The 25,720-nt window shown below is 47.3% G+C and overlaps 1 protein-coding gene across 3 annotated transcripts in view; it reads right to left on the reverse strand.

The window, feature by feature from the left end:
- The window catches only part of CLSTN2 (calsyntenin 2), a 608,534-nt gene that overhangs the window by 15,461 nt on the left and 567,353 nt on the right, over window positions 1-25,720 (reverse strand). For all 3 annotated transcript variants that reach the window (XM_043595270.1, XM_043595271.1, XM_043595272.1), the window contains 3 exons: window positions 12,602-12,768; window positions 4,037-4,185; window positions 1,911-2,128 (listed from right to left, as the gene is read on the reverse strand). In XM_043595270.1, coding sequence (XP_043451205.1) covers window positions 1,911-2,128; window positions 4,037-4,185; window positions 12,602-12,768 — 534 coding nt within the window. The remainder of the gene's footprint in view (window positions 1-1,910; window positions 2,129-4,036; window positions 4,186-12,601; window positions 12,769-25,720) is intronic.

Consider the following 25,720-nt stretch of genomic DNA (forward strand, 5'->3'; position numbering starts at 1 on the left):
GTATGTGTATCTGTATTTCAAGTGGCCTTTGCGAGGTTTCTGGAGATTTTTGTGAGTTTCTTGTCAGGTCACTTAAGGTCATCCTTACTCCTACTGCCCCATGTGGCTGGCTGGTTGCTCACACTAGGTAGGGGGCATGGTGTGGCTATTTTCTCATTGTTCTTTCATGACTGCATTATAGGTTCTATCTTGCATCTATACTTCTCTGGATTCCCACTGTGCTGAAGGGACTCAGGCATTTAGGCAAATCAGCCATGGTGGAGCCCTCATGGAGCCCCTGGTCTGGGTTAATTAACAGATAACTGCCATTGAGGGCTAGCCACATGTACATTACAGGGAAGCATGTTATTGGAGGCTTACAGAGCAGGAGAGCCAGCCCAGACTAGGGAGCAGAGGGGGAGGGGGGGAGAGTAACACACATGGGAAGGGAGAGGGACCTTCCAGGCAGAGGCTAGAGCATGAGTAAAGGTGAGAACACAGAGGTGTGAGGGAGAGGGGTGGGCATGGGGAACTTGCCTGTCTTTGGTACCAAAACAGCACAAAGAGGAGGGAGTCGGTAGGGGCAGATGATGATGCCGGGGTGGGTCACTGAGGCCTGGTGGCAAATGCCATTAGCCTGCTTATTGAAGGCACCCATAATAATTATTCTAGGCACAATAAGAGTAAGGTAAACAAAGTACCAATAAGAACTCTTGGGCACGTGGCTCTATGCTCTGCCCACACCTCTCATAAACAGCAAGTTTATAAGACAGACACCCAGGTGATTGCTTTTCCAGCCACTGCCCGTCAGCCAGTGTCAGGCCTAGTGTATTCAGCCACTCTCAGTTACAGCCTGCAACCGTGGTGGTCACAAGCCCTTCCTTTTTCTGTCTGATGGTAGCTACAAATGAGGGGAAGGCGGAAGACCATAGGACTGAATGCACCTTGGAGTATAACTAGGAAATGGCCCTGCCAGGACAAGTGGTAAGACACCATCTATTTTTGTGAGCTAAGAAGGGCTGCCTTTTGAGGGACCCCATTCACTAGGGACCAGGGTGGTTTAAGGCAATGAGGATTTGGGATTACAGGAGCAGTCTCTCAGGCACTCTGGCCCACAGGCACCAGCACATCATCAGCAGTGCTTTTGGAGGGGGAGAGGGAGAGCTGGAAGTATGTTCCTGGAGGAGGCCACAAAGGACAGTTAAACAAGTATTTCCCCTGTAGATCTGGGCCCTGGGTTTCCCTTCCTTCTTTCTTTATCCTTCCTGTCACCCACCACTCTCTGCCAGCTGAATGCACTGTAGCTTTTCCGTGCAACTGAGTGTTTCTCCCTGGCAGATAATTCAACTTACTCCACCTCCGCCAGATGGATCTCCCAATGATGGACATGTTGGAAAGCACAATCGGGAAGTTTCTGAAGAGCTTAGACCAATGCTGCTGAATAAGTCCTTTTACCATGTGTGTATTAAGGTGCAGCTAGATTTTTTCTTTGTGCCTCTTTAGCTTTTCTCCTGATTAGCACAACAATACACACTCACTATAGAACCTTTTTCACTTGCCGCAAACTGAATGGGAACAGAGAGAAATGGGCTCTTACGCTTCTTGGAGAACAGCACGGTTAGCATTAGCCTTTTCTTCCTGGCATTTTTCTGAGTATGTGTCGGTACTCTGTAATTTGCATCTTGCCTTCTTTCGTCCACCATTTGGCAAGTGCCCTCCCTCCAACATCGTAACACATGGGTATACGGGCAGACCCCAATTTGCCAAGTGGTTCATTTCCCACCTGTTACTTATCTGCCTTGTTTCCAGGTTGTTTGCTTTGCTATTAGAAATTCCCTGCTGTGGTGAAGAGCGCTGTCGTTCTCAAGTGTGACCTGATGCGACTGTGAGGACTGAAGGTCCCCGCCCCACAACCCAGTGTGCATCCGTACCTGTGGCCTTCGGCTCACCCGGGGTCTCAGCTTTGGCGAAGGTGCTCACGATCTTGATGTCGGGGAAGAGGGTCACCCCTCTGGCACTTTCAAACTGGGCGGCGGGTCTCCAGAGGCGGTCCGTGCCACGGAGGCTGATCTGGGGCTCGATGGCCTGCAGCACCATCACATAGGCATCCACGTCGGGGACGCTGATGCACACATCTTCTCCAAAGCACCTGGGAAAACAGCCGCAGTCACGGCACTGACGAGCGAGTGATAAAACCATCCATCGCGCGGCTGTGGACAAGGATCCACACAGCCATCTCTCGTTCTCAACAAGGTATCCTGACTGCCTCAGAGTCTCTGACTGTGTCAACAGACATTCAGATTTAAAGCCACATTAAAGTCAAAGCCAATAGCAATCTAGGGGCTTAGGAAGATCAGCTTCTGGGAGAAATGGGAATCTTCGATACCAGCAACAAGTAACTGTTAAACCTTTAATTATCCTTTAACAAAGTAATCAGTGGCAAAATGAATTAGATAGCAACTGCTTCAGATGTGCTTTAGGATTTGGTAAGCAAATTGTTGTCTAACTGGTTGAGGAGCGGCACCTTGCTGAGACCCCGGGGCTAAACTCTCCTGTGCTTTTGTGTGTTTTCTCTCTCTGAGGCCATCTCACAGTGTCCCTGTTGCAGCTGTGGTGCTGCTGACCACATTCCTTTCTCCTGATGCACGGCCACAGAAATATCCAGAAGGCAGAATGGTGTGACAACACAAGCAAGGCCTGGGAAGTTAGATAAGGGTCCATGGCCTGGCTCTGCCACCACTGGGCTGGGTGACTGTGGGCAAGGTATGACTCCTGTGAACCTCAGTTTCTCCATCTATACAATGGTGATGACAATAATTAATTACCTTTTAGTAGGAAGGATTCAAGGTGATGACGTACAGAAAAGAGGCTGACCCCAGAACCTGCATCATGGAGCTCATGCATCATGTTGGCAGATCCAACACCCTTAATCACACTCTATCACCAGAACTCTATCACTCATCTAGGCCAAAGACAGAGGCTATAATGGCGGCCCAGATGGTTGCTCTGAGAACGCTGAGTTGACTCCAGCTGTGGCGTCCATCAGCTTGAATCTCTTGGGAAAGTTCCTGAGAGAAGTGCAGTCTGGGTGGACATCATGCTGAGCCACATCTTCTTTGGGGTGGGCCAGATGTGGGAGTGGTGGTTGTCTCCTGTTCCCGACTGTGGCCTTTTCTGCACCAACCCCAGAAGGTACCCTGTCCCTCGTCAGTTTATGGAAACCTGGTCCCAGAGGTAGAGACTGGCCAGCCTAGTCCCTCTACTTGACTGCAGCTGACCTGGAGGTGCTTGCTCCCTGGTGCAGGCCTCCAAGGGTGGCCCTTAGTGTGAAGGTGGATGCACCTTCTCTGTCACTACAACTATTCAATCTAATTGCTGTCTAATCTAATGGCACCTATCCCAGGGCCCAGTAATGTGGCAGTCAGCAGCCTCATTCTTCCCTGCCTTGTTCCTGGCCTTCTGGATTCTTCTCCTGGCTCCAGGGGCTGGGTGACTCCACTCCCACCTCTCAGGAGTTTTTCTGGGGGTCCCCCCTTTGCTCCCCTCCCAGGCAGTTGCTGTGGCTGAGAGATGACTTGACAGACCAAGAAGGGAGGTATCCACAGATTTCACTAATAAACGGTCGCATCTCCTTAATTGAACTCTGATTCCCTGGGGACAAGAACCACACCCTCTTTTCAGACTCATGGTACTTAGGAGATCTCTACAAAGCTGGGTGATTTGAAGCTAATTTAATAAACATTTGTTAAGCACCTGTGTACCCACCAGCTACGGTACTCCGAGATCAGACCACTTAAAACCAAGCTTTCTGAGAATTTACAGAAAGCAGTACTACATCAGATTCTGAATTAAATGGAGAATGCTGGATTGGTGTTGACAAAGCAATAGAACATTTTCTTTAACAAGGGGAGAACACTGATTCACTGGGGCACCCTCACAGGGACAGCAGAGAAATTGAGAATTAGCTGAAGAAAGGTGAATTCTGTTTTGCCAGGGAGCATGCCCCATCCCTGCCGCCTCAGCTGGGCCCCTAGTAGACCAGCACCTGTCTACTCACTGGACTTTGGAAGAGACTCTCAGGCGCCGCACACCTGCCGTCGGGAACTGCCTGGAGTTGATGTAGGAGACCTTCTGGAGGGCACGATTGATGTTCCCAATATCGTCACCTTCCATCACCAGGACGGACTGCGAGGGGTTGAAGTGGTACTAGAGGAGGAAAGGGGCATGATGGGGGAGAATGATCAGCGACGGAGCCCTCCACCTCCATGGACAGGCCACGAAGGCCTGGTGTCTCCAGAGCGTCTGCAAGGGCAGCAGCCATGAGCACAGATGAGTGTTTTAACCCCTCAAACAATTCCTGCTCTGCCCTGCCCCCCTGGCGGGGCTTCCGGGCCTCCCATTTAAGACCTTTAGGGGTTATAAACTCCAAAGCCATAGCATAAGATTCTGGATCCCCATCACAGGTCTCTTGTGATCTAGCCCTTGCAGGGTGGCCCATGCTCTGTGCTGCTGTGGGGTCCTGACCAGCCTTTCAGCCCTTAGACAGCCTGCCCCCTCAGCTGAGTGCCTGGAAACTTGGGGTTTTGCTCCTTTCACTGGTCTTGTCTTTGGCCTTGAACTCCTCCTCAGTTCACCCTGTGCTCCCCTTCCTGATTCATGGCCATCTTCTTAGCTTCTGACCTTAAAGCTCATTTTTTAGTTAACAGCTCTCCTTATATCTGATTCCTGGTCTTTTTTTTTTCCCTGGTGCTCCACTCTGCCTTCCCAAGAGTTTTGCTCACTTGCTGTTTACACTCTTGCCAGCTGTCCCAGGTCTGTTATCTATTCATTTCACTCAGAGTCCCTGGTATCCCATACTTGGTGAAGGCCCCGGGGCTACAATGCTCTCCACCAAGTCACTTGAGTCCTCAAGACAGATAAACCAGATACAGACTTCTGCTTCTCTCTGCAAAGCCCTAGCAGTTACTCTTCTCCAAATGGAGCACAGAGAACTGCTTTGGTGCTGGTCTGACTTACTGATCTTCACATGCTTCTGAGCAGGAATTATTAGGAACTGTTGTCAGTAAGATGTCAGGAACTTATCAGTGGATTCAGATTATGTATCCAAAGTTCCTATCAGAGGAAAAGGAGATCTGGTTATCTATCTATCTATCCATCTATCTATCATCTCTACACCCAACATGGGGCTTGAACTCACAACCCTGAGATCAGAGTCACATGCTCTTCTGACTGAGCCACCCAGGCACCCCTGATCTGGATATATTTTTATGCCAACATTTTTTTGGATAATATATTCACATAATTCAAATATATATATGTTCTAAGTGAAAGTGTCCATCTTATTCATATCTCTTACCCAGTTTCCAATATCCCGTCCCACAAGTAATCAGTGTTCTATTACTTTCTTAGTGGCAAATTGCATTATTGTTCATGATTACCTGCTTCCCCTCCCAGTGGGAGGCTTATACATGCCTGACCTATTGTCAGTAGACTTGATTATGTGACCTATGGAACCATTCCCTGCAAGACACACATCTTTCCCTTTTGTAGTCAGTAGTGGTCATGTGACTTACTTGGCCAATGAAGTGTGGGCAGAAGTATTATTTGGTTCACACTCATGTAGACGATTTCACAGCTAGTTCATAGTTTGCCATGTCCCTTTCCCTCTGCCATGAAACCTGTCAAGTTCCCTAGGGTCTGGTCCAGCAGCCTGGTCTCACAGTGCTGGTGATATGGACCAGAGCTGAAGCCAATCTATGTAATGGACATTAGGTGTGAACAATGACAACAAAAAGTTGGATAAGCCACTGAAATGTTTAAGTCACTTGTTAGAGCAGCATGACTTAGCCTACCCTGAAAGTTATATGTAAGCATTCTTAGGAATATAGATTTCCTTTTTTCTCCTTTCTTCAACCAAAAGTAGCTTTTTACATACTTTATTGTACTTTGTTTCTTCACTTAGCTCAAATCTTGGAGACCTTTCTGTATCAGTACATCATAAACTTTTTTTTATAGTTGTATAATATTCTACTGTATAATTTTTTTCAACCAGTTTGTTACATTTGGATTATTTCCATTCTTTTACTAATAGTTCCACAATGAATAATCTTGTACACATTTCATATGTATGCAAATATCTATGTATTGGATAAATCCCTCCATTGAAGTTATTAGGTCCAACATATATGCACTTTTAAGTTTTGACAAATGTTGCCTAATTCCCCCTTGCTAGGGATTATATATATCAACACACGCTCCCTCTCCCAGCATATGGGAATGCCTCTTTTCTCAAAACCTCAACAACAGAATATGCTGTCATTTGAGGTTTTTGCCAGCCTGATAGGTGATAAATGCTACCTTCATGTAGTTTTAATTTACCATTTAGTGTAGGTTTAATCTTACCATGAAGGAGACGGAATACGTTTTCAGAGGATTAAGGAAAAATCCATCTGTATGAACTTTTCCCTAACTTGGATGCCTTTTTAAGAGTTCCCTGTTCTGTGTCTGGAGGGTAAAACGAAGTAGATGTCCCATGAGCACTATTGATGATACTGACCCGCATACAGTCTTGCAGCTTGGCCCCTAGCCAATCAATAGCTTCCACTTTGCCTCCTTCAACTATCATTTGAGTATTTTGTTACCTCCTCCTTGAGGCCACCCCAACTTCACTCATTTACGTCCCCACTGGGCTCCTCTAGTGCTTATCAAATGGCAGTATAATTACTCTAGTACAGTGACCACGAGCTCACAGAAGACAAGGACTCCCAACTCCTATCCCTGAATTCCAGAACCTAGCCCTAGTGCCCTATAATCCCATCAGATGAATGAGTGAATGTTCCCCCTTGGCCCACATTCTACTCCTATCATCTCCAGGTTACTCTCCAAAAGGACTTTTTTTCAGTCACTGTTTCCATAGTCATGGCTCTGTGGGAGTCATCAGTGCTTGCTAAACCCTGTTCACCTCTGCATCGTTGGCATCCTGGAGGCTACACTTGCAAAGGCCTCCTGCTGTGTGTGGGAGGGCCACGTGACCACGTCTGGCCAATGAGGTGTGAGAGGAAGTGAGGCGGGGCTTCCCGGCTGGGGCAGTCAAAGCCCCCTGGAATGCTCTAGCCTTTTTCTTCCTCCCCTTTGGTGGCTTTGGTGTTGTAGGTGGAAACCCCACACTGCCTCCCTGGCTTGATGTCAGAGAAAAATAAACTTTTAAGCATTAAAACCATAGGGATTTTGGAGTTTTTTGCTACTGCAATCGTTTAAAACCCATTTGGAAAAATTGAGCTCCTCCCAGGCAGGATTCTCACTTACCTAAGTCTATGTGGCATCTTTGAAAGATCATGGGCTGTAACCCCAGTTACAGTACAGACTACAGGACACAACAACTTTGGACTACTTGCCCTTTCCAGACTTTATCTCCTCATTTAAAGTAATGGGGATATTAATACCTGCCTGTCTGGGGCTTAAATGAGATAATGTATCTAATGAATCTAGTGTGTAAAGGGTGTTTAGTCCTAGATAGCTTTTATTATAATTCTTAACATTGTAATTATTTCTGCCCTGAGTCTTGGCCCACACAGGTATACCGCAGCCTTCACTGCTCCTCTTATCCTATGATCCAGTTCCCTTCTGCCCTCAATGCCCTGAGCAGGGTCTCTCTGATCTGGGAGATCAGAGCACCAACCCCTCTGTTGGGTGTTGGAGCCCCGGATATACGTGCAGGTGATGATGCCACAGTCATCTTTTCAGTTAGCGTCTCCCTTGCTGTGGATGACTCACTAGCTTAGTGTGCTCAGCCATAGAGCTGCCCTGTTCTGAGTGTTTTGGAAGTCATTAGGAGATTCAACTTCATTCTTCTGAAATACCACTTCTGTTCCCACTTGTCTTTATGCCCCCCTACCTCCCCGCAACCCTGCCCTGCACCATCCCTGCTATAGCAGAGTCACGGAGCTGTTGTTGTCTGTCTCCCCCAGCCAACTGTGAGCACCTCCAGGGCAGGGTCTGTAGACTTTTCCTCACGGTCACCACAGGGTCTAGCACACGAGACACAGGAGATGGAATGATAAGCCCTGCGGAGGTGGCTGATCTCTAAGCTTCACACAAGGGCTGAACAGGAACCTCAAACAGTTCCTTGAGGAACCTCTTCCAGAGGCTCGTATCAGCAGCATACTGTGGCAATCAGCAGGGGGCACATTCCCACAGCAGCCACCTAAGGAGGGGATGGGTTAGGCCATGTGTTGGATCTCCAATACCCTAGTTTGGCTGCCTGAGCATCCCCAGAGCTGCCACAGGTCATGAAGGTGGGCACTGGACTAGCAATAAATTTCTTGCAGGATCAACAAAACCTTCTACCAAACTAGGTCTTTTAACTTTCTTAATGTTTGTTTATTTTTGAGAGAAAGAGAGAGCATGAGCATGGGAGGGGCAGAGAGAGAGGGAGACACAGAATCCGAAGCAGGCTGCAGGCTCTGAGCTGTCAGCACAGAGCCTGAAGCAGGGCTCAAACTCCCCAACTGTGAGATCGTGACCTGAGCCGAAGTTGGACGCTTAACCGACTGAGCCACCCAGGCGCCCCTGTTTTGTTTGCTTTAAATTGCAGTGTTACTAAACATAAAGAATTAAAAAAAAATCAGGTTCTGTCTCTGTCTCTTTGCCCCTCCCCTGCTCTATCTCTCTCTCTCAAATATAAAACATAAAAATTTAAATTGCAGTGTTACCAACCCTGTGGCATGACTGAGGTTAGGTCTCTGTGTAAGACACACAGTGGCATTAGCATTACACAGGGACAGGAGATGGCTTCCTGGGAACCCAGCAAGGCGTGATAGCACCCACTTTCCTTTAGGAAGCTGTGCTGTGGCCATGGTGATTTCTTTCTTTGAGCTAAGAAACTACTAGACATCCCCAAAGCTATGGCCCTTGGGAATAGTCAGTTCTCTTAGAGGGCCAGCCAATATCACCAGGCACCTAGCAGGCTGGGAGATCAGTGAAATTCCTGGCCAAAGCCTAGGTCTGTTCCTCCAGGGAAGGCTGGCCACGGCACTCCAGGCACCTAGCCATTCACTTGGACGCCTGCCAGCCCCTCTGGGTTGGGCCAGATGAAGATTTGCCACATTTGAGGCTCCTCTGCTACAAGTGTCACCTGGTTTACCTTTCAAAAGAAGCTGGGGCAGCGTCAAGGGCAAGTGCAAGACCAGCCCAGTTGGCAAAGAGACCTGTGATTTTATTTATTAGATTTGCTAAGGAAGATCTTTATGTCTGTATCTGTATTTATCATCTTATCTACACATATGTATCTTTCTTTTTCTCTCTCCCTATATGTGTGTGTGTGTGTGTGTGTGTGTGTATCTATATATAACATACATAGAATTCAGTTCCCACAACATCACAACAAACTACACTTTATACATGAGGGAATTGGAGTTTAAAGGATTACATTCCTTTGCCCAAGGTCACCCAGCTAGTAAATATTCGTACTACGATTTGAACCTGGGAGTAACTTGTCCCAAAGTTTTTGCTCTTTCCCACTCTTCCACATGGTAGAAATGACAAATTGGCAGGGAGTATGTTATGAAAATCAGAACAGGGTGTTCTTCAGGAATGTGGCTATTCCACAGTGTCATGTATGGGTACAAGACGGTAACCACCCCAGCCATCTAATGACTCCAGCCAGGCTGGACAAATATTCAGAAATTGGCATGAGCTGGGGGAAAACAAGTGGAAAGAGGAACCGGGCCAGTTCTGTGAGCAGACGGAAAGTTTTGTTAATTAGAGACGGACCTCACTTCCTTTGACTAGCTAGGGAGGAGGGAAGAGGCGAGGCACAGGTAAGAGAGAACAACAGTATTCAGGAATGAAATGAGGGATCAATGGAGGAAGGACAAGGAGGAAGGAAGTCTGAGTGATTTTCAAGAATGCCTTCTACTCTGAGTTGCTGGTGTGGAGGAAAGAGCAGACTTATTTTGGGCAAGTCTCTGAGTCCCAGTCTCCTTATTTCTGAAATGGGGCCATAACATTTAATCTGTTGTGAGGAGTAGGGCTAATGAACTTCGAATAGCCCCCAGTGGGTACACCATAAATTGTGTGTCTTATCATTAACTTCCCCGCAGTGCTCTGCTTCTTGCCAGCTGTGCTCTAAGGATGGAAAAGGATCCTCTGCAGTGACTGCTTATCAACAGGTGGCCTCCTAGAAAGTTGAAAGAGCTTCCCCACCCTCCAGGGTGGTGTGTGCCATTTAGTTTACACCCCCTCTTTTCACAGCCTCTGGCTGCTCTGGAGAGACTGCCATGCCTTTCCATTTATGATCCTAAGAATGTGTGGCTTTTCAGTCCAGTATCTTTGGCTTATGTGTTCTGTAGTGCCAGAATCCTGAAACTATGGTCTCACGGGATACTCCACAGCAGAGCAGATGCAGCTCAGAGGCAGGGAGCAAACCCAGAATCAGACAGAGAGGGGGATGGTTGGAAGACAGATTTCTGCATCACTGGGCTGACAAAACACTAAGGAAACAACACAAACAGTTGGTCAAGTCTCAAACCCTAGGTTCTACATGTGAGGGTGCCTATAAGACATGTGCCGCGAAACAGACAGTGGGAAAGTTGGCCTTTCCAATAGGAGGCAGTCACGAACGTGTCCTTCAATGGCAGGTGATTAACTACTGAGTGCACCTGTGTGTGTGTATCTAATGTTCTGGAAAGCCATTCTTGCCCTCCCTGTCTGAGCACTGCTCCCACCTTCCCCCTCTGACCCAGTTTCCAAGGTGAGCATCTTGCCCAGATCATGTTCCTTTGCCTACAGCCCTTCAGTGGCTCCCTTGTTGCTGACAGAAGAAAACATGTGTACATGTGAATATAGTTTACGGGGCCCCATGACGTGGTCTGTGCGCAGCTCTCCGACCACACTTTCTACCTCTCCTTCTGCAATTTGGGCACTGTTCCACTGGCCTTCTTGGAGTTCCAGTGCACAATGCAGGGCTCCCCAGCCCTCTGCCATCACTCGTGCTCTCAGATCTGCCTAGAGTTACTGCCCAGCTCCCCTCCCCTGGTTTTCTCCTGTTCTATGCCTACCCATCCTCAAACATTCTGCTCAGACCTCACCTCCTCCAGGAAGCCTTCCCTAACTGCTGCTCCCCAGGATCTGGAATTCTGGAGCAGGCTACCTGGGCTTCTATTCTGGCTCTGCTCATTACTAATTCTAGGATCCTAGACAAGTTTCCTTTCTCTTGCAGTCCTCAATTCCTCATGTGCAAAATAGGAATATCCACACGAACTTTGCCATAGGGTTGTTCTGGGCTTCAATGAGTTAACACCTGTAAAGCATTGAGAACCATGCCTGGCACTTGGGGAGCCTCAGTGCACATAATCATCACGGCGGTTACCACACTGGATTATAAACGTCCTCTTAGGCCACTGACTTCCCAAAAGACAAAAGGCTGGCAGTGTTCAGTTTCGCATCTCCTTACCCAGCCCTGAACCCATACGTGGGTGTCTGTGGCATGTTTGCTGAAGTGACTGCAGCCTACAGAAAAGCATGGTGTGCTCAGATCACCAGACCCTCCAGGGCTTCCCACATCCGAGCCCCACAGGCCCCACTGGCAGTGGACATAAAGGCACTGTCTGCTGGAGGGGTGACTCCCGGTCCAGGATAGGTAGGCCCAGGGCAGGAGGCAGGTGAGGATCCTAGGGCTGTACCAGGTGGAAGATGGGGGTGGGGGGCACACCATCCTTGGGAAATGGCCCGTAAAGGAAGCCTCCATGGTTTGGCAGGGGTGATGGCTTGTGGGGCTGTCCTATGCTCCAGGAGGTAGAGGGTGGGCTGCCTGTTCTCACCGCAGACCCCTAACAGGGGTGTGTTAGGATCGAACAGGGGCTATGATGATGTTCACCCAGCTCTTTGCTCAGGTTCCCAGAGGCTCCCTGCTGGCCGGAGCTCCTAAGGTCCAGGTGAGGCCAGAACTACCCCTGCCTGTCCGGGGTGGGGACAGAGAGGGGCGCTCACTGAGGACAGTCAGCCATGTCTTGCCTCTCAGGAAGCGCTGTTCTCAGAATGCAGCTTTGATTCTTTTGGATCACACGGAATGTTTTTATTTTGCATAATCTGCTCACACTCCCTTTGCCAGAGATTGCTCGAAGCCCAATCTGTGCTTCAATTTCACAACATGAGACCCGGCGACCTCTGTATCTGCTTTCTAATTCCAGCCCACCCCAGGCTGACCTTCCTTCCTAATTTATATTTAACATGGCCAAACTTTTTATTCTATTTTTAAATATTTTTGAAATACATTCCTGCATGCTGCTTCTGAGCCTTTGGCAAATAAAACAAAAACCAATCAACCAACCCAGGAACAGCTGAAATACAACAATTCCCTTCTGGTAGGCATTGGACATGTGCCTGCTTTTGCGTAGTGAACTGATTATACAGGAGGCCTTCGTCTAGGAATTTCAGGACACGGCAGAAGCCCATCATGGAAGTCACCGTCGCTAATCTCCCCACCGTGTCAGCACCTTTGCTCCCAGACCATCTCTGTGCAACTCCACACTGAGGACTCCATTTCCCAGAGTCCACTGGCACTGGGCAGCCACTGCCCCATAAATCAATGTCTTATTGGTGGGGATGCCCGCTCCTTCCTTACCTTTATTCCTTGGCCGAGACTTTCCAGGGAATTAATATCCAGCCCTTCCTTGCAGGCCTGCAGGCAGGAAATGACCTTCTGACTCTCCATTTTGCCAGGGCGGATGGTGAGACTGGCCAGGCTGCCGTGGAAGAATTGAGCAAACCGCGGTTTGGTGACTTCTCCTCCTAGAAGTGAAAGAAGCACGGTCATTTGCCCTGTGGAGATGAAACACCACTTCAAGGCCACCACCATCTGGCCAGGGGACCAAAGACACAGTGACTGTGTCCCCTCAACCTGAGCTTTTCCTTCGGAGCCGTGAGCTCAGCGGCCGCACTGCCGTCGAGAGGATATCATCTGCCGCCAATACCTTGGCACTCCCCCAGCTGCACCTGATTTAGAAATCCTGGAATTCCTGAATTTTAAGCAGCTGCCTTCAGGGCCATGAACTGCTTTAGAAGACAGAAAGGGCCTAGAGAGTAAAGGTAGGAGGGAGCAGGAAGCGGCCACTGATGCCAGGCCTGCTGTGTGTCGGGCTGTCTGCTAGGGACTTCATCTGAACAAGCCTGCAAAGAAGGAACCCTCGTGTCCCACTGACACCTGAAGAAACCCGAGACTCAGCAAGGTTGAGGGACTTGCCCCAAGACACACAGCTGAACGCTGGAGCTGGTACCCTAGTCCCAGTCTGTCTGGCCCCAAAGCTGGCCTTTGCTTCCCTATATTCTACAAAGAGGCTGGCAGGCAGTCAGGGAATCCTAGAGCCCTACATCCACGGCCTCTGGCTCTCTTGCAATAAATTGGTTTTGTACCCACTTAAATTCAAGCTCTTTGGCATGGAAGGACTTCCTTGATTCTGTTCTACCTCTGACTTTCTTCTCATTGCCTACATCTCGTTCTCCACTGTTCTATCGGCTGGGCCAAGTCCTGAGGTCAGGCCTGCTCTTCAGCACATGAGACTGTTTAATGCTGCTGGTCTCAAGTCCTCTCCTCTCATTTTCTCCAGGTCTCTAAAAGCTTCCCTGAGGTCTATTGGAATCCTCCTCCCCCACAGCCTTCCTCCTCCAGGAGGCCTCCCCCACAGCCTTCCCAGGGCCCAGGCCTGTTCCATCTCTGAGCAGCCCACACGGACAGCCCAGCCTTGATCTTGCTCTCCTGTTTGTTCAGCGGGGTGGCAGGATGTATAAGAAATGCGGATGTGGGTCAAACTCCAGCCTTGCTAATTCCCAGGGAAGGTTTTGCAAATTCTCAGCCTCTGCTTGCTTGTAGGGGACAATTCTGGGTTTTGCCTCCTGGCTCTCCCGCCCTCTCTCAGAAGTCTCCTGCAGTGTGTCCCCAGGGAAGTGTGCTCCAGTGAGACACCACCACCGAGGGCGAATTTCTGACAAGTTCTACTAGACTAGAAAGCTACAGTGACTTCTCTGCCCTCAACAAGCTACTCTGAGCCAGCAGAGCCTGGACCTTAGCTGGAGAGTGGGGGGAGGGCTCTCCCCTGGTCACCCCACCTCAGCCCTGGGGTAGTAGAGACTTCTAATACCTGCCCTCCTTTGTTCTTCAGAGTTCTACTTCTCAGGGGCTAATCCTTCATTATTCCAATTCTCCGTTAGTTAATAATTCTTTATATTTACCTGTTGAAAACTACGGTGTAGTTTTTCTTTCCCGATTGAGTCCACACTCAACACCCTCTACATTTGCACACATACTTTGCTCCCGCTTGTTCCTCTTCCCCCTAAGGCACCACCTCCAAACTGCTTACATTAGGCAAATCCCATCTCCTGTCCCCTGCTGCACACAAAACCTTTCATGAGCCACCCTGCCTACCACGCTCTGTGTCCTGAGCCCCCTGCTCACTGTGTCCTCTCCTTGCCCTGCGCCTTGGAGCGCTGACTTCATTTTCACATCCCCTCGCAACCCAGTGTTGCTAATGGTTTACACGTGTGCGTTTTATGTCCTCAATAGCCTATTACTGTGCTTCTCAACCTTGGCTGCGCATTTTAATCATCTGGGGATCTTTAAAAAGTCAACCTGATTCTGGTGCTGGGTCCTGCCCCGAGAGATTGTGACTTAATTGGCGTGGGGAGTTTCAGAAGGTCCTCAGGTGTGTTAAACGTGAAGTCAAGGTTAGGAATCACTGGCTAGAAGCTTCGTAGGTTGGGCCTCCTGCACGCCCCTGTGTGATCTCTCTCCTTTCTGCCACCCGCCAGCTTACCCTCGCAGCCCTTTGCACGGTGCTAGAATGTGTTTGTTTAAGTCTCTCTCCTGGATGGCAGGGGGCACTCATGCATTATTCATTTTAATGAAGATGATACTGAGCAGGTATTAGGGGCCGAGGGCTGCACCAGGCACTTTGCATAAGTTGACTCATTTATTCCTCTCAACAACACAGGGCCTCTGTGTCATCCCAGCATCCTGCACCCTGCCTGGCACCCAGCAGACATTTCAAAACTGTTTCCTGAACTAAAAGAGACGGTGAGTTAATGCCAGCAGAGTACCGGGCATTGTGGTGTCTCCCCAACATCCATCTCTCCTCTGCTTTCTTGTCGCAGCGCCCAGAGGTTTGGCCGAGTGGACTTGAATTCCAGGGATGGATTCTATTTAGTCACGGCGAATCAGGTTTTCCTGTTTCCCTTGCTCTAGTGACTGACTCAGGTGTCGACTTGGGACCCAGTACCACGACGAAGCCAATCGGTGCCTGTGTCCACTAAATCACAGAGGCTGGTCCAGGAATAATCACGAGACCAAATTAGGCCAATGAGTTGAGAGGAGAAATTAACCAGTAGCCTTTGGGAAAAGAGCTTTCATTTTCTCTCCAGAAAGTTTCTGGAACCTGCTCTTGCTCTCTTCCCTGGAGATGATTACGTGAGGATGGAAGGCTAAGAGCTGCTCCAGCCATCTTGTAGGCCGACAAGGGATGACCAAGGTGACGCATGAAGGAGAGAAGGGCCAGGAGGATCCTAGCAGAGTGCTGAGTGGACCTCCTCACTGCTCTACCACAGGGCATCTTCAGCTGTGGGAGGCCATCATCCGTCTTTATGGCTTAAGCCCTTTGACTCACGCTGTTGTTACCTGCCGCCAAAAGTGTCTTCACTTTGGAAATGAAACTAGAAGGTTCTATTGAAGTACTCAGTCCACGGGAAACTCTAAAGAGATTTGGCTTTGAGGAATGCCCTGACATGGCAATGACTTGGGAGTAGGGGGAACCCTCCTGAAGCCTTCTGATCTTAGTTATCAAAGCACCCATGGGTAGGGTCCTCCATGCCATTAGTGTATTCCTATTCTAGCAAAAGGGGCACTTCTGTGGACCTGCAGGAAGAAGGGTGTGTCTTGGGTACAAGTCGCAGAGTTGCCACTCTCTGGGGCATTCAGAGGGTCATCTCTTCCCTGCTTTGTCCACCCCACTGTCCCCTTAGAGCAGCAGATACAGCAATTATCATTTACTGGATATGAACTACGTTTCCAACACTGTGCCAAGTCCTCAAGATACATCATCTTACTGAATCTTCACTAAACACTTGGATACGAGGTACTTATTCTATCGTTACAGTGGAGCAAACTCAGATTGAGAGAGAAGTTAGTGGCCCGAGGCCACACCAGTAGTGAAGTATGTGCCCCTCCAGTCCTCCAGTGTGAGCACATTCACTCCTGCACGGGGCCAGCTGGGGCATCCTGTTGTACCAGAGGCCCCATCCAGAGTGAGGTTGAGAGAGAGCCCTCTGTCATCTAGTCCCCTGAAGTGCTCACTCTGCAGCACCAAGTTTATTTATTTAAAAAAATATTTTTTTTACATTTATTCATTTTTGAGAGACAGAGAAAGACAGAGCACAAGCGGGGGGCGGGGAGGAGCAGAGAGAGAGGGAGACACAGAATGAGAAGCAGGTTTGAGGCTCTGAGCTGTCAGCACAGAACCCGACGCGGGGCTTGAACTCATGAGCTGTGAGATCATGACCTGAGCCGAAGTCGGACGCCTAACCGACTGAGCCACCCAGGCGCCCCTGCAGCTCCATGTTTAAAGACCAAACTTTGTGACTCTTTTGGATTCTTAGACATTTTCCAATGCACCATTTTCTCTCAGCAAAACATTCATATTCTGTATTTTTCATTCAAGAATCCCACATCTGTGGTGCACTGTATTTATTAGTGATGCAGCTCCAGGAAATCAATTCAATTAGCACTTTGCAATAGGAGGCCAGCATAAAATTTGAAATATATTTGCACTCAGGGGTGGTTGTGATTCAGGATTTAAAAAATAATAGATACATTGAAAATCTCTTTTTAATATCTGGGGTGTCTTCGTAAACCACATGGCTCCTCTGTTAACATTTAGACACAAACATGCTCATGAATTATTTGAAGGAAAAAAAAATGTAACCTGATTTCTTACACAAAGAACTTTCTCTAAATGTTTGCGAATGTGATTTTGGATTCTTAAGGCTAGATCTGCACACATTTTTAAAGTGTTTGCTGAATGTCTAGCCCTCTGTTATATTCAGTTAATTATAAGATATAGACCATGCTCTCTAGGAACTTACATTAGTTGGGAGAATAAAGTGTAGACAATGGGAAGATAAAAATCTAAGAGTAAATTGCTAGTAGAATAGATGTTCTAAGGCAGTGCATGATTAATTTCCAAACAAATGACAGAGATGATGTGTCCAACAGATCACAGGGGAAAGAATAATAGCCATTGTTTATGAGGCCCTTAAAATATGGCAAGTGCTTTCATGTTCTATTTTATTTAATACTTAAGTGGCAGGATAGTACGTTTGAGATATTAATCTGTCTATTCTTTTGATTTTTTCCTGAGTATTTCTCCCACCTTACCCTCCATTTAGACACATATCTGGCTTCTGCTCATTGCCACAGGGAGGGTTGTGACAAGGAGAAGAGCAGATCGGGCTTAAAGCTGAGCTTCTTCCTCGGTTTTGTTTCCAGCAGCCTAAGTCCTTAGGAGGATGGAGAAGATCTGGGTATGGATCAACATTTGGGGGAAAATAGAGGAAGAAAATCTGGCTTCCCCCAGAGGAGAAAATGTTGCCCTCGACTGGGGAGGGAGGCTGGCAGGGAGGCAGCAGAGGGGGATAAGGCACAGGGGTGCTGAGTGAGGCACCTAAAGCCCGCCACCTGGGCTGAGCTGGGGCTGGGGAGCATGATGCTGGAGGGAATGCCCGCCTGTCGCATCTGGACAGACAGGCAGATGGACCACAGATGGTCTTACAGAGAGAGCATGAGGAGCAGCGAAGATATTTTTGTGCCCTCAAATAAGGCAAGGAAATGCTGAGAGAGCTGCCAGGCCAGAAGGCCCGTCAGTGACAGGACCAAAGAGGCGAGCACCATTTCAGCGGACACCTGCTTGGGGAGAGGGCTGGGGGCCCCCTCAACGCCCTAACCCCACATCAGTACTCCCCAAATCGATCAGCCCCAAGGAAATGGAAACATTTCTAATTTTCCAAGGTTAAATCTCCCCCACTCAGATGGAATAGGGGTTTGAAATGAAACTAAGATGGATGTAGAAAAAATAATTTTTCTTTGTGAATTCCGATTCTTACCTGCTAAACGTATAACTCTTTTTACAGATGATGTTGCACATTTAGATAACTTGCGCAAACCACACAGCCAGGAATTAGTGAAGCCTAGATTCAAACTCAGGTCTTGCTTGCTTCCAAGGCTTTGACCTGCATGCCATACAATAGATGTGGCTGGGAGGGCTCAAAGAGGACTCCTTGGAGGATGTAGTAATTGGGCTGCTTCATGAAGATGGGGACAGGCTGGGACCGACACAATGCCGGGAGAGACTGTCCGAATAATTGGGTTCTGTGGACACTGGGTTCAGCAACAACTCCCAATGATTTGTGTCAGGTTTTCTGGGAAATGCCGTTGTCTTGAGAAATAGTAGTATTTGGCAAATGTGATTTAATGTAGCTTGTATTCTGAGCCAGAGTTTGCGTTGGGGATGAACTCCCCCTCAGCTTTCTTTCAGTTGAGAGGTGGGGCCCACCCACCTCAATAGCTTTTCAATCAGTAACATCCACTTCCCTCCAAGTAGAAGATCCGTGTTGTGAGAATGTGCTGTCTCCTCCCTTTGTGAGGTGTGTGCAGGACGCTGCTGGTGCTTCCTTTCCCGCCGTCATCCCCACAGCTGTTTAGTCTGAGAAACACACGGTGGAGTGGGTGCGACATTCCCTCTTGCTTGACTCGAATGCTGCTCTATGTGTGGCTTGTTGATGGGGACGCCCCTCAATGAACACAATTTCACGGATGGTTGGGTATCAATTTTGAGCAATGCAAATGGCGAGACCGTCTGAAATCTCGCTTTCCCTCATTTCCTCCTGTCAGTGATGGAGACACCCATGGAACGCAAAGACTAAGTGAAGTGTGTAATAGACCCCCACAAGCTGTAGCTTCACAACTGTCCACACAACCCAGGGGCTGCAGGGGACTTGTGGAGATGGATGACCTGTGGTCGTGGCCGGCCACGGCCATTCTCAGCAGGTTTCTCACTCTTTTTTGTTTCTATGTATCCCCCTCCAGCTGTCCCAGCAGACATTTAATATGTGGCATGTTCTAAGAGAGCAAAACATATGACTATAGATGAGTCCAAAGTCAGCTCTGTCGGGTTGGGGACCTGAATTCATGGAGTGGATTATTATTATCCTATATCATCCAGGATATCCCCTTCCTTCTCCAGATGAAGAACTAAGGAATATAGAGGCAAGACACTTTTCAAAGACCCAGAACAGCAGTGAGGGTCTGGAATTTTCTTCCTATGGCTCCAAACTCAACCCTCCCTACAGTGAACCACAATGCCTTGAGGGGCCTGTAGTTCCTTTTAGGCCTCAGCTTGGACATTGTCCAATGTGTGGGGAAAATGCCCTGGGGGTTTGTACAAGTGATTTGGCTCCAGGTTTCAGAATTGTCTGGTCTTCTGTACTTGGGTATGAAGCTCCATCTGGCTTTTTACATGTCCCTAGAAGCAGAGGTGGTGTAGCAGTGCAATTAAGGATAAGAGTTCTGGTGGCAGAGGCCCAGGTGCAAATCCAGGCTCTGTGTGACCCCTAGTGAGGTACTTCTCTTCTGTCTGTTTCTTCATCTGCAAAATGGGGGTCCCATTCTCACCCAGGCAATAGGGTTGCAAAAGGGGAAGACATGCATTTAGCTCGGCACAGGGCAGGTACTCAAAAATGGCAGCTAGTGGTAGAGGGACAGCATGAACCAAGGAACTCCAAGATCAGATTACATCACGTGAGTTTTCACTTTTTCTTCAGTGGCCTCTTTCCTTCCTTCTGGTGTATCTCTTAGAAAAACTAAGACAATACTGTTTTTGCTCCAAGCCCTTGTCAAATTTTATTTAATTTTTTATTTTTTAAAATTTGCATCCGGGGCGCCTGGTTGGCGCAGTCGGTTGAGCGTCCGACTTCAGCCAGGTCACGATCTCGCGGTCCGTGAGTTCGAGCCCCGCATCGGGCTCTGGGCTGATGGCTCAGAGCCTGGAGCCTGTTTCCGATTCTGTGTCTCCCTCTCTCTCTGTCCCTCCCCCGTTCATGCTCTGTCTCTCTCTGTCCCAAAAATAAATAAACGTTGAAAAAAAAATTAAAAAAAAAAAAATTTGCATCCAAATTAGTTAGCATATAGTGCAGCAATGACTTCAGGAGTAGATTCCTTAGTGCCACTTACCCATTTAGCCCATCCCCCCTCCCGCCACCCCTCTGGTAAACCCCTCAGTTTGTCCTCCATATTTATGAGTCTCTTCTGTTTTGTCCTCCTCCCTGTTTTTATATTATTTTTGTTTCCCTTCCCTTATGTTCATCTGTTTTGTCATATGATTGAAGTCATATGATTTTTGTCTTTCTCTGACTAATTTCACTTAGCTTAATACCCTCCAGGTCCATCCACATAGTTGCGAATGGCAACACTTCATTCTTTTTGATTGCCGAGTAACACTCCATTGTGTATATATACCACATTTTCTTAATCCATTCATCCATTGATGGACATTTGGGCTCTTTCCATACTTTGGCTGTTGTTGATAGTGCTGCTATAAACATGGGGGTGCATGTGTCCTTTCGAAACAGCACATCTGTATCCTGTGGATAAATGCCTAGTAATGCAATTGCTGGGTCATAGGGTAGTTCTATTTTTAGTTTTTTGAGGAACCTCCATACTGTTTTCCAGAGTGGCTTCACCAGCTTGCATTCCCACCAACAATGCAAAAGAGATCCTCTTTCTCTGCATCCTCGCCAACATCTGTTGTTGCCTGACTTGTTAATGTTAGCCATTCTGACAGGTGTAAAGTGGTATCTCAGTATGGTTTCGATTTGTATTTCTCTGATGATGAGTGATGTTGAGCATTTTTTCATGTGTCGGTTGGACATCTGGATGTCTTCCTTGGATAAGTGTCTATTCATGTCTTTCACCCATTTCTTCACTGGATTGTTTGTTTTTTGGGTGTAGAGTTTGATAAGTTCTTTATAGATTTTAGATACTAACCCTTTATCTGATATGTCATTTGCAAATATCTTCTCCCATTCTATTGGTTGCCTTTTAGTTTTGGTGATTGTTTCCTTTGCTGTGCAGAAACTTTTTATTTTGATGAGGTCCCAGTAGTTCATTTTTGCTTTTGTTTCCCTTGCCTCCAGAGACGTATTGAGTAAGAAGTTGCTGCAGCCAAGATCAAAGAGGTTTTTGCCTGCTTTCTCCTCGAGGATTTTGATGGCTTCCTGTCTTACATTGAGGTCTTTCATCCATTTTGAGTTTATTTTTGTGTATGGTGTAAGAAAGTGGTCCAGGTTCATTCTTCTGCATGTCGCTGCCCGGTTTTCCCAGCACCACTTGCTGAAGAGACTGTCTTTATTCCATTGGGTATTGTTTCCTGCTTTGTCAAAGATTAGTTGGCCATATGTTTGTGGGTCCATTTCTGGGTTCTCTATTCTGTTCCATTGATCTGAGTGTCTGTTCTTGTACCAGTACCATACTGTCTTGATGATTACAGCTTTGTAGTATAGCTTGAAGTCTGGGATTGTGATGCCTCCTGCTTTGGTTTTCTTTTTCAAGATTTCTTTGGCTATTTGGGGTCTTTTCTGGTTCCATACAGATTTTAGGATTATTTTTGTCTAGCTCTGTGAAGAATGCTGGTGTTACTTTGATAGGGATTGCATTGAATATGTAGATTGCTTGGGTAGTATCGACAGTTTAACAATATTTGTTCTTCCTATCCAGGAGCATGGAATCTTTTTCCATTTTTTTGTGTCTTCTTCAATTTCTTTCATAAGATTTCTATAGTTTTCAGTGTATAGATTTTTCACCTTTTTGGTTAGATTTATTCCTAGGTATTTTATGGTTTTTTTGTACAACTGCAAATGGGATCAGTTCTTTGATTTCTCTTTCCGTTGCTTCATTGTTGGTGTCTAGGAATGCAACTGATTTCTGTGTATTGATTTTATATCCTGCAACTTTGCTGAATTCATGAATCAATTCTAGCAGTTTTCTGGTGGAATCTTTTGGGTTTTCAAATTTTGTTATTAATATATTCTTTGGAAAGGGGAGCCTGGGTGGCTCAGTTGGTTAAATGTCTGACTTCAGCTTAGTCATAATCTCATGGTTCATGAATGCAAGCCCCAAATCGGGCTCTGTGCTGACAGCTCAGAGCCTGGAGCCTGCTTCGGATTCTGTGTCTCCCTCTCTCTCTGCCTCTCCTCCACTTGGGCTCTGTCTCTCTGTCTCTCTGTCCCTCTCTCTGTCTCTGTCCCTCTCAAAAATAAACTTAAAAAATATATAATCTTTGGAATAAGATACAAAGTTAGAATTACAACCCAGTTATACTGACATGAATTTTAAAGCTGATTTCATCTATTAAACTAAGATGCCCTTGCATCAAATTAACTCCATTGCCTAGAACAATCTTCTCTTGATTTGTTGATACAGATAATACTAAGGAACACCTTGTTAGTCATCCCTGTGTGTCAGACCACGAACCACATAGCTTTGTCAAAACAGCTTCAAAACTGGGATGTGGGGTGCCTGGGTGACCCAGTTGGGTAAGCATCCGACTGTTGATGTCAGCTCAGGTCATGATCTCACAGCTTGTGAGTTCAAGCCCCATGTTGGGCTCTGTGCTGACAGTGCAGAGCCTGCTTAGGATTCTCTGTCTCTCCCTTTCTCTCTGCCCCTCTCCCACTCACACACACACATACACACACACACACACACACACACACACTCTCTCTCTCTCTCTCTCTCAAAATAAATAAATTTAAAAAAAACAAATGAGATGTAATTCAACAAACATTAGCTATTGACCTACTAGTGGAGGGGGAAAGGTGAGGAGAGGAGAATCTGTGAGAGCAGACAGTCCTTGCCTTCTGTAAACTCATGGCCTGGTAGGGATGGAGACCTGCATCTCCAATGAGATATTTCCCAAAGAGTGCTCCAAGAACGCTATTTCACAAAGAGTGAGTTCCATAGTGAAATGAGATTGAGAAACATGGGTTAAGTAATATCAAACAGAATCCTTCATTGGTGGGCTTTTGAGAGCTTTTAATATGCTAACAAGCATTGTGACTCTCCAATGTGGTCCTATGGAGATAATTTATGCAGTTTCCCAAACCTGACCATGGCCTCCTTGTGGAAGGGGCAGCCTATGGAACTGGAGCTTCATGAAGCCCTCCTTGGGAAATGCCCACCTGAATGTAAGGCAGACTATGTTAGCACGTGCCTCTTGCTTCCAGCAGCAGAGACCCTGGGGATGCAGAATAATTTCAACACAGACTTTATTAAGAGAATTTGTACTAAATTAGACCAATCTTATTAAGTGAAGGCATGTACTTCAAGTCCCTGCACTAATTTTAGTGTCTGGCGACAAGTTGACCCGGAAACGTGTACCAGATCTCAGGACCACATGTGGCCCCAACTCGCCTCTGAAGATCACATACTATTAATTATTGCCACTCTCAGAGTTATTTCTGCCTTTTTATCTCACTTTTGACCATTCCTGTTCTTTGCCTTGACTCCTCCCAAAAGCCACAATGGGAGTTCTGTATCTGTCCTTTAACAAGAGGTTCTAATTTTTAGCACCATACCTTTCTGTATCTCCTGTGGCTTTATTTGTTAAGTAGGGGGTAGGACTCAGCAAGAGCTCTCCTCATTTGAGACCAGGATAAAGTCACAGTCAGGGGCAGGCAAAGCTGAACACTCTAGGAAGGCCAAGATCCAGAGCACTGGAGGAGAGTCCCCAGCAGAGGTAGGGATGAGGTGGTTTCTGGGGACGAGCAACAAGTAGGGAAGTCTGTGATGAGATCCACCAAGAGTAGATGAGGACCAGTGAGGGAGCAGGTTGGTGGCTTCTTGAGGATGTGCCTAGAATTATGCTTCTGAAACGTGGTTAGCTCCTTTGTTGAAAGAATCCTTGCCCATTTCACAAATGGGAACTAGAAAATAGGTGACACAGAGCTGCTTTGGTTGTAGTATTGGGGGAGGGGTGACCCGGACTTTCACCTGCTGAGGCATCTCCCTGAAACCCTGGGGGCTCCCTAAGACCCTGGACTGATACAATCAGCAGCCTTCCTGACTCGCTCCCAGGGACAGCTGGGTTCCAGTCCCTGTGTGGGTGGCCCCAGTTTAGAGGTCCAGGGCCAAAGCAGGTGTGAGTATACAATTTTTATTATACACCAGTAGAACCAGAATTTTTGCTGTTAGAAATGGATGAGTAGGAAATCTAAGGAAGAGGGCAAATTAATTAGTCTTTTAAATGATCTTCTCCCAAGGTGTGACCCAGAGAGACACAAGGAACCTGGAATTTGCCTAAAGGCAGCAGTTTCTGAGTTGGCATAGACTGAAGTCAACCCCAGGAGGGTCTGATTGCATCCTGAGAACACTGTGACTCTTAGCACAGAGGTGAAGTCAAGGTGGTGTGCATCAGCCACACAGGGGAAGAGGATTCTTGTGATGCGAGGTCTGTCCTCACTGCAAAAGCTTTTCTCTACAATTAAGATATACTTTGCGCTCGAGGCTGCACTGGCTATATTTCTTAAGTGTACATGAAGTCTCTCTCTCTTTTTTTTAATTGCTGGAAAAAATACCAATGTAAATGAAGTTCCACTGATTCCTTTGGCTTCCAAATTCACTAACAGGACACAGTAGGCTAATGGGGGCTGCCAAGCACTACCCAGCAACAGTGCTGGAGCCAGTTCCCAGGAGCATCCAACAAGCAGCTGCTATCAAATTATTTTCTATTCCCATTGTTAAACCCCAATTGGAAATTTCACAAATGGGAACTAGTTTCCTTGCCAACCTCAGAGGCACCTAAAAAGTCTCCCCACAATAGCAGGCCCAGAGGCAATTAGAGGCTCATCCAGCAGGCTTATAATATGTATGTAAGTGGACTTCAGAAAGTATAGAAACATGTCAAAATAAGGGCTGCATCATAGGCTGTCAATTTCACAGCACCATGTCCTATTGAAAGGTCTTTTGACGTGTTCTTCTAAGACAAAGCCTGGCTCCAAGGAGGATGTACGTATTCAGGAGAATCCAGGCTCCTTATCAAGGCAGTATGGCATCTCAACTCCTCTTCCCAGCCTCTTCTGTACTCTTTCTGGTCCGTGTACCTTCCAGTGACAGGGCATCCTCAGCATGTCTATGTGAAGCTTCCCTGCTATGGCATATGCTTTTGCCTTCCCTGTCTTGCTAGTGAACTCTTACCGATCCTATAAAGCCCAAGTTTAAAGACTTTTAAGGATTTTCTCCTATGCTAAAAATTTACCAATGGATTGTCTTTCCTCTCAGGGAAGATACCCAAATGTCCATGGCCTGAAAGACCACACGATCGGGTTCCTGCCTGTGCCACAAGGGCCATGTTCTAATACTTGTCTTCTGACTGGCTAGTGTCCAGCCTCATTGACCCTTCTGACCTGTAGATGGACCTGGGGGAGCAGGGTCTGTGTGTGAGGGTTCAACCTGGGGGAGGGGAATAGAGTCGGTGCATGCAAGGAGTCACGGGGAGGCTGGAATCACAGAAGCCAGAGCATACCAAAAGGTCTTGTAGACCGTCTGCCATATTGGGCTTAGGTGCAAGGAACAAGAAGGGATGGAGGAGGAGACCAGATGTTTTCAAATGTATACATTTATTCAACCGAAACATGCCAAGCACGCTCC

This window comes from Prionailurus bengalensis, chromosome C2 (assembly GCF_016509475.1).
Source record: "Prionailurus bengalensis isolate Pbe53 chromosome C2, Fcat_Pben_1.1_paternal_pri, whole genome shotgun sequence".
NCBI classification, from domain to species: Eukaryota; Metazoa; Chordata; class Mammalia; order Carnivora; family Felidae; genus Prionailurus; species Prionailurus bengalensis.